Source organism: Sipha flava, unplaced genomic scaffold (assembly GCF_003268045.1).
Source record: "Sipha flava isolate LNK unplaced genomic scaffold, YSA_version1 38_pilon_pilon, whole genome shotgun sequence".
NCBI classification, from domain to species: domain Eukaryota; kingdom Metazoa; phylum Arthropoda; class Insecta; order Hemiptera; family Aphididae; genus Sipha; species Sipha flava.
In genome coordinates, this window is record NW_020273099.1 from 3,216,104 (window position 1) to 3,224,931 (window position 8,828).

The following is an 8,828-nucleotide window of genomic DNA, read 5'->3' on the forward strand; positions in this document are numbered from 1 at the left end:
ATCGTATTGTTTTGTGCTGCTCTCTCGGCTGAACTACAACGCGTGTTTTTATCATTATCCGTATTAACGAACACAATACAATCGTTGTCCGCGCTTAACATTATTATTTTCAATACCTCATCGTGGACATCGTTTGCGCACCGTGTTACATTATTAAAATCTTATAAACTATCCACACAGTAGATACAGTATTATTACGTTGTACACATTAAAACGCGTTTTAATGCGGTAATAATTTAAAAATAAATTTGTTCCAAACAAGTAATGTAATATTTAAAATACACAATATCATTAACAACAACAATATTTGGGTTGTAGAGAGCTACATTAGCCGTTCGGGTGTATATAATAATTATTGTACTCACGTGTTTTACGTAGATACGCGATAAAAATAAACAAATAAATATAATAATAAATAAATTGTAAATCTAATCCCGCGGCGAAATCGATTGCACGAGTGCGGTTGAGCTACTCGTATTTCCTAAAACGAGTACATCATTACAATGATATATACGCGTCGCGTGGGACTCGACCGCGGGGAGATGGCGCATCGTTTACAACATGTAATAAATTAACTAAGAACTAAACGCAAAATTAATTAACATAAATAAATATCGTGTGTTTCACATAATTATTTTTTTCATCTTTCCGCTGGCTTGGAATGATTTAATTGCTCGGGCACCGGATGCACGGGAGTAGATGCTGACTAAACGTCCAAATGTATGTGCGTGTACGGTACAGTTGTAACAGTTTTAATAATTCTAGTAGTAGTAGTAGTAGTAGTAGTAGTAATTGTAGTAGTTGTAGTAGTGATAGGACTTGAGTTCATCGTGCGATGTTGATGTTTCGTGCAGTTACCTATGTGTAAAAAAAACAAAAAAAAAAAAAATTATTATTCAAGCTCTATTAATCACGCCGGGAGTTAAGCACTGGAACTGTGTTTTTGTTAACACGAGATTTATTTTAGTTAAATTATAGAACGTTGTACGTTCTTAAGACATTAAGGAATAAATCGAATTAACTGAGAGAACTTATTCAACGGTCTGGCTTGTTTTTCAAATTTCATGTCCGAATGCCGCAGACCCGTTTTTCGTAGGACATTTACAAAAATAATTAAACAACAATGTTTTCGTAAAAAATCAGTTTCCGTACATTTCACTATGGTTTCTGATTATTTAAACTCGGTGATTTTTTTTTTTTTTAATTTTTACCAACAACAAACACGTCGGTGCAAATCACTGTATATATGATGTATCAAGCCCTGATCAATTTATATCGTGTAATATTATATCTTTATAAAAAATTCCATGTTTACATGCACGCATCTGGCGACGTTTCCTTTTGTTCGTGAGCCGAATTAAAATTCCTGAATATAACAGGCATGATAAAGTTAAGAAAAACTTGCATAAGATTTATCTACGTGATTCAGATGACCAAAGGAGGGGAAAGTTTATAAAAATAATTAACTCGAGTCGAGTTAAGTTAAAAGAACACAAGATCGATAAGTTAAGAATTAACAGTTAAAAACTCGATAAGTTAAAATGTTATAAGGAAAAAATATTAACTTGATTCAGCTTAAAAAAATTTGATCTACTTTTTTAATTAGTTTGTAGATCACATAAAAAGTGACTGCGTTCTTTAGAAAGATCTAATTTCCTAAATTATAATAAACAATTTTATTGAATTTTTTATCATAATAACAGCTGTGACGTCGAAGTGATTGAAAAATGACATTTTACATCAAGGGGGCTACCCACTATTATGGTTATACCGTATTTATATATCTTTACAGTTAAAATTCTTCATACATAACATTCCGTGTTCACGGCTAGAACCCAATACCAAAAGGTGGGCCCCCCAACCTACAAAATCTAATACGACATCTGATACACAATGTATACGACCATTTTACCTTACAGTTAAAAAAAATTAACTTTTTAAATTAACTAGTTAATGCCCACCTTTGCAGATGAATATGGACAACGTTTTCTTTATTAAATAGAAATACCACGTGATAGTAATGAACTGTACGTTGATTGTAGGAAAATGTATCTGTTTTAATGAAACAATTATCCCCCAGAAGTGTTCGGTGCCCTATTTTGTTCAGCACCGCAACGAAATCGAATACGTCACGTACAACGCGTAATAAGGGCTTAGCAACTGTAGCATTATAATATTATAAAACACGATGAGAGTAATAATTTTAATTTGATCTTTTCACGGTACCGGTGACGTTGTATCGGTTAAACTTCTTGGTTGGTCCGGATGAAAATGGAATCGTTTTTTTCTGTAAGTCCATAGTCGTTCACGATTACAATATCATAATATAATGTATCATTAAGTTCCAAAGTTTTTGAACGCGTCGTAAACAATAAGATAAGTTTTGAAAACAAGCTCGAAAACCCTTCGCAGGGTTGGTTACATATAACGTCGTAGGTTATTATTATTAACCCCTAAACGTCATCGCGCCGTCGTTTTGGTCAAAGTTACATCGTTATTATCGACTTATTTACTGGCGTATAACACTATGCAACTATTTTACACGATTTAACGATTATTACTCCGAGTTTAACAGGCGTCGTCGAATAATTTGAGAATTTTATTCTGTTTTTTCTTCTATTCTCAACCGTCTAACGGAATGCCGCGCACAGGTGCAAGCGGTAAAGAAAAATTATTTTTAATTTGACCTATATTTACATAAAACATCTGGACCAACTCACCGGCTTCAAATCAATGGGTTTGGCCCGAGTAGGCCATATTGTGCGCGGCTTCGGACGAGGAACGGCCCCATCCGGCCGAGCTGTAGGAATCGCTGCCGTGCGACTCGTGATGCGGATGGGCTACCACCTCGTACGTGACGTGCTTCTGTTGGCTGAACAGCTTCTTCAGCCCAATGATGGTGGCCAGCAAGAACGCGAGCTTGCTAATCAATAGAGCTTTTCCCACGAGCAGCGCGAGCACCTTGAACGCCAGCACCTTGAGCATGCCCATTTTCATCATCATGGCGGCCATCATGGGTCCCATGTTCTTGTTCTTACCCCGGCCTGAAACGATTACAAACGATGGTCGTCAGTACACACTAATATAATACACCGATAAGAAAAAACAGTACTACGAGTATACGTCGAGGACCGTGATTATCTTAAGTGAATTCGATTGATCGTTGACTTGAATCAACGGTACAAAAAAAACACATCTTAAATCGTCGAATAATAGAGTAAACATTTTAAATTTCTTCACACAGAAAACGTTGTCTCGAGTTATATACAACTGGTAATAAAATTTCGTTTATCTTGTAGAATGGATATAATAGATTATAAGTAGACCAAAATGACATTGCTTCGATTATCGATTGAATTATTAGTTATTATACGGATTTTCCATTCATATTGGTAAAATTACTCGTATACAAGATATAGAAATATAACCACCCGTTGTTGAAAATACGATACTCCCGTCTCCTTTTCAATAACGTCCCGATTTGGTATCTATAAGTCTGAGAAATATTTTAACGATCTACACCAGTGGTTCTCATATTTTCTCGTTCATATCACTTTAAGTCACTAGAATAAAACACACTCATAAATGTGTTTTTGAGAATAATTCTCGAAATAACAAAAAAAAAAAATTACACTTCACAGAAAAATTATAAGTGCACCTATAATTCATTTGAGTTGCAAGGTCCAATAAACATTGTCGGTTAAAATTTTAAATTTGCAAATTAAAAAAAAAAAAAAGAGAGAAAAAACAATAATTATTTGTGTGAAAACTGATGAGAAATTGGGCCCTGGTGGTTTTTACAAAGTTAAAGAAATTCGAGGGCTGATGGTGGAAAGACCAAGTCTTATATTGTCGTCTGGAACCATAACACTACACATCTAGCGACTGCAAAATACCTGACTAACGACCCCGGTTGAATCAAAAGACAATCGATAATGCAGCGATTTCGCAAATCAAAGTACTGCACGTATTTATCGGATCCAAATGATATAGAGGCACAAACTTGAAGGTACGCTATTTTCATGACAGTTGCGGCAATAATATGATTTTATTAAGATTAATTGTTTTTTTTTTCCTTTTCCCTTGAAGATTTCGTGTCGCCCCGGTCGAGAACATCACTGATCTACCCGATGGCGAATATTGATGATCCTCCGGCGCGTTTTATTCAGAACACACCGCACGCATCACGTATACGCATAGATACGTACGTTTCGCAACACGATTGTTGCGGGCGGGACCCGTGAACACATCCCGCGTCCGGGGAAAACAGGGAAATTCCCGTGGAGGATTTCGGCCGCGTCGCGCGCCCAGAGCAGGAGCAGCAGGCTACGGGTAGACAATAGTCGCGAGATTTTTATAGATATCATTTTTCGGCGATGGCCCGTTCGGATGTCCTTGCTCCCGCCCGCCCGCGGTTAATCGTTTCCATTGTTGTCGACGGAAATCGAACGACAGTGATTCGAAAAGAAAAGTGTGCATTGTGTGCCCATAACCTAGTTGTATTGTCGCGCGTGTGTATGTGCTTGTATTTTTGTGGGCGTCCGCGCGCGTGATGATGGTTGACGAGAGAGAACCGACGCGAGAACGATGCGTCAAAAACGTCAGTTCCCGTCACGTAGGTACCGCATCAGCAACGCGGCACAGTCCCGGTGAATTCCCAATGATATCGTTGTACGTCCGGCGACTGTTCGCGTGTTGTGCGAGAACGTTTAATCGACTCGCAGTTTGTAACGCGTCCGAAGTACGATGTACGCGCTCACGTCCCGGACGCGTAATTTGCAAATGTGGGTACACTCAGAACCGGGTTGCTCTTATTGGTCCGATTAGAATTCCCGCTTTTTTTCACTATTTCGAATATCATATCGTTTCATATCATATCATGTCTAAAATATCGGGATTATACTTTAATACCCGCTTTTTTTTATCACTTTATTTCAAATTCATCGTAAATTATGTTAAGTATATATATTTTAGATTCTGAGTGATGCGAAAGATCTTATGGTTTTACAATGATGTTTATTTTTTCTTTCTGTAAACACTTTTTCGTATAGAAATCCTGGTTCAAAAGTTACGCCAAGCAACTTTTTAGATTCGAAATTGGACTGATATGTTACTTTAAAAAGGTAATTTTTCCAAAATCTCAAAATAGTTTTTCCAGCAATCGAGAAAAACTAAGTAAAAAACGGTAAAATCGGTAAAAGTCCACCGTAAACGAGATTTCCACTGTTATGATTTTAGTTATTTACTATTACTTCATGATACGAAACGATATATTTGGAATAGTGATAAAAAAAAAAAAGCGGGAATTAACATATAATCACGCAAGGTGGATTGATATCAATCCACCTTGTAACATAGAACATATAACAACATTATGTTCTATGTTTGTAATCACGATGTTTAGACATGATATGATATGATATTAAACGATAATATGACATTTGAAATAAAGTGAAAAAAAGCGGGAATTCAAATCGGACCAATCAGAGAAACCCGGTTCTGAGTGTACCTACATTTGCAAAATACGCGTCCCGGACGGAAAACCGAACGTACACGTATGGTCGTGGCGACCAGCCGCAGTGTTCGATACCCGAAAACAACTGGTGTTGAACGCCCCGGAATCGATTTCGGAAAATACGTTTTCATTGCCGCGCGCGCAGGTCGTGAAATATGAGTGACATATGAACGCAAATAATACGCGCCGACGGAACGACGGGTTTCGAAAATTTGTAATCACGCCGTCGCGATGATGAGACGCACGGACGAGAACGGAAAAAACGTCGAACCCGCGTTAATGAGCGAATTCGTGCGTCATAATTTTGTCCGCGATCGAGAAGGAATGAAAAAAAAAAACGCGTTTTGCCTCGTGTCGTTCTTAATGTTGCATTGCAACGTATAACGTATCATCGTTACAGTTCAACGCTATAAATCACAATCTCCTTCTGGCCGCCGTCCCGATCGGCAAACCAAAAATCGCTGCGATTTCACGTCGATTTATCCGTTTTCACGGAAAACCTTTGGTATTGCGATAACCGCTAGTACAATTCAATCGTCCGAGATTAATTTGATCGAGATCGCAAAATACTGATCAACGCCGCGTATTATTGCGTGGCTTTCGAATAGTACTGTGCAGCTACTCTAATAGCTGTGACAAACGGGCAACGAAAATTAAACTGACGTTCCAGGTAACTGCAATTGTTGCCGAGTGGATTGAAATGACAACAATCGTCGGTATTGAATCATGAAGTCCACTGGAACGTGCCTAAAATCACATTTCTATAAATATGTAAAACGGGAATGTAATGATCGACGCGTATAGATTATTAAAATAGTTATCAACGTTGGGGTGCCAAGTTACGCTAGTCGAAATTTCCGTACGTTCGTAATAGAAGAGTTTACGAAAAATGATTAATAATTATAATATTATTACAAACTGCAACTCGATTGAAATATCCGTAACGTCGAAACATTATATATAGCGCTCGGTGCAGGCGAATGTTCGATTTCACCGTCGTAAATGAAATATTATTATGGCGCACATGTAATTTACGACCGTTTATCATATTATATACTATGACGAAGTGTCTTTTCTAACGTCGTATCAGCTCGTACCCGTAACGTATGTAGTGTAAAAATATTCATCTGACCGGTACTTGTCTTGAGTTTTCATTTTTTTTCTCCTGAAAGTAACGCATTTTAAGGCGGGTTCGATTATTCATTTCGAGCAAACAAATTTTCCGATCCGTTACCTCGAACACGTGTTGGGCGGTAAAAACTTAAATCGATCGAACATCCGCGTCATTATAACATTTGGTTGTTATACTAATACAGTTTATAACTGAACGATGTAAAAACACATTTAATTATCACAAACGTTTAAAATCGAACTATAGTAATTCCGGCAGCAAGACAACCCGTAACAATATTTACTATTTACATTGTATTTCTAGCGCCTATACATGGACTAAAACTGCGCTATTGATTATTCTCGCAACTAAATACTTAACTGTACAACACAATAGTACTAATAAGATCCTGTTTGAAAACAATAATAGCTAATTGATGTGAAATTCATATTTTGTCAACGAATAATTTTTTATCTCGTTTGGTTAGAAATATTTCAAACTGTACGCAAAAATACCGCGTATCAGTAAGAACAATATGAATTCTTAGAATAAAAAAAAATTTCCATCGGTAACGGTTAAGAAAACGGACATATACATATATATATATCCTGATATAGTTATAAAAACAACAACGAAATGTATTTTAAGGGGTGAAAACGAACAGATTCGTTCTCCGATCGGAAGGTTATAATGATGGCTTACCGGATTCCATGTCTTTGCCGGAACGGTACGACATGCCGAAGTTTAGGGATCCGTCTTGTTCCGGGGACGCGGACACGACAAAGTCGGCCTCGGGCAGCAGTTTGATCTTCAGCGATCGTGTCTGCACGTATCTCCAGAGCTTTTCGGCCATGACCTGTCCGAAAGCGGACTCGTCGCTGTACCCGCGGGCGGCCGAGTCCACGCTGACCGTCTCCTCGACGTCGACCGACGACGGTTCGCCGGCCGGTCCGTCCTTCTTGGCGATCTCCATCATGTCGCCGAACTCCAGCGTGTTCTTCTTCATCAGCTTATTCATGTACGTGACCAACTTGAGCATGACGCAGCTGGACACGTCTTGAGCCGCGCACTTGGCGTTCAGCTTCTGCACCAGCTCCTCCTCGCGAACGACCGCGTACTGCAGACGGTTCGCGTCGTCGTCGCCACCGCCCGATTTCTGGGCGACCGGCGAGCCGGCGACCGCCATCACGGACAGTACCGCGACCGCTGTGAACACGGTGAACTTGTTTGCGATCATCGTGTTTGCAAAGTGTACCGGGGTAGAGAAAAAATAAAAATAAAACGGGACGCGACTTCGAAAACGAAACGGCGGACGGTACGGAACGCACGTGGGTTTGTTGTTCGACGCGGACACGGAAGGAAAACCGCACACGACTCGAGTTTTCACTGGGCCACCGATAAAATGAAACCGTCGGGTAGGCCGGACCCCCTTATATGCTATTTCGCTCGAAACCGGTCTTTCACTCCGTCCGTCCGGTCGCGCGCGTGCGTTCATGTCTCCGCGATTCCCTTTCTTTCGGTCGCGCACGCCCGCCCCGACCGGCCCATCTTTGTTCTCACCAAAAGTTAAGCCGTATCGCAACGTCCGACCGCATTTACAACAACAACAACAACGAATCCTCGCGCAGTCGGAGGACTACACATATCCGGCGCGTGACCTTGTTTAGGGCCGTCAACCGAGTCGGTGGTTATTATGATCGTGAAAATCGCATTCCGAATATGCGCCGAGCGTGTATTCGTGTGCACGTGTTACGCCCGTGTGTACGCCATGGACGAAACTAGAGCCCAAACATTGGGGGTGCTAAAATTGTTGAAAATAAAATAAAATGGTATTCAACTGTAATTACTATATATTATATAGATCTGAAAAAAAAACAGGAATGCTACATGTCAACTGAGGTACGCTAAAAACCCTATTGCGCCCCTCTAGTTGCGCCAATGCGCGTACGCTAGGAGTACCGCGACAGGCCGGAACAAGGGACTCCGACCTACGGCCTGCGGTTCCGGACCGCTGGATTTAACGATGTTTTTGTCGATATTGTTCCAAAAAAATAAGCGTGCGATATGATTTCAACGTGAACAGTCGTTCTCGAAAACGAAACACTTCGGTTGTAGAATCAACTCGAGCGACAAACACGACGCCGTTGATCGGAACAACGGAGTTTCATCATGTCCACTAACTCTCGTATCTCGATAAAACAA

The 8,828-nt window shown here is 39.9% G+C and overlaps 1 protein-coding gene across 1 annotated transcript; it reads right to left on the reverse strand.

Moving 5' to 3' along the window:
* Window positions 1–243: 243 nt before the first annotated feature.
* LOC112688285 lies at window positions 244–8,043 on the reverse strand. The gene is made up of 3 exons (XM_025561401.1): window positions 7,329–8,043; window positions 2,721–3,044; window positions 244–858 (listed from the first exon to the last, which is right to left on the reverse strand). Exons 1-2 carry the CDS (start codon window positions 7,861–7,863, stop codon window positions 2,731–2,733), a joined length of 849 nt encoding a protein of 282 aa, XP_025417186.1. The 5' UTR covers window positions 7,864–8,043; the 3' UTR covers window positions 244–858; window positions 2,721–2,730.
* Window positions 8,044–8,828: the final 785 nt, after the last annotated feature.

Excerpts from the sequence above, each read along its gene's own strand:
- LOC112688285 (XM_025561401.1), bottom strand. The coding sequence starts at position 7,863 with ATGATCGCAAACAAGTTCACCGTGTTCACAGCGGTCGCGGTACTGTCC. Across the intron at positions 3,045-7,328 it reads CGGCAAAGACATGGAATCCG|GCCGGGGTAAGAACAAGAAC; the intron begins GTAAGCCATCAT and ends TAATCGTTTCAG.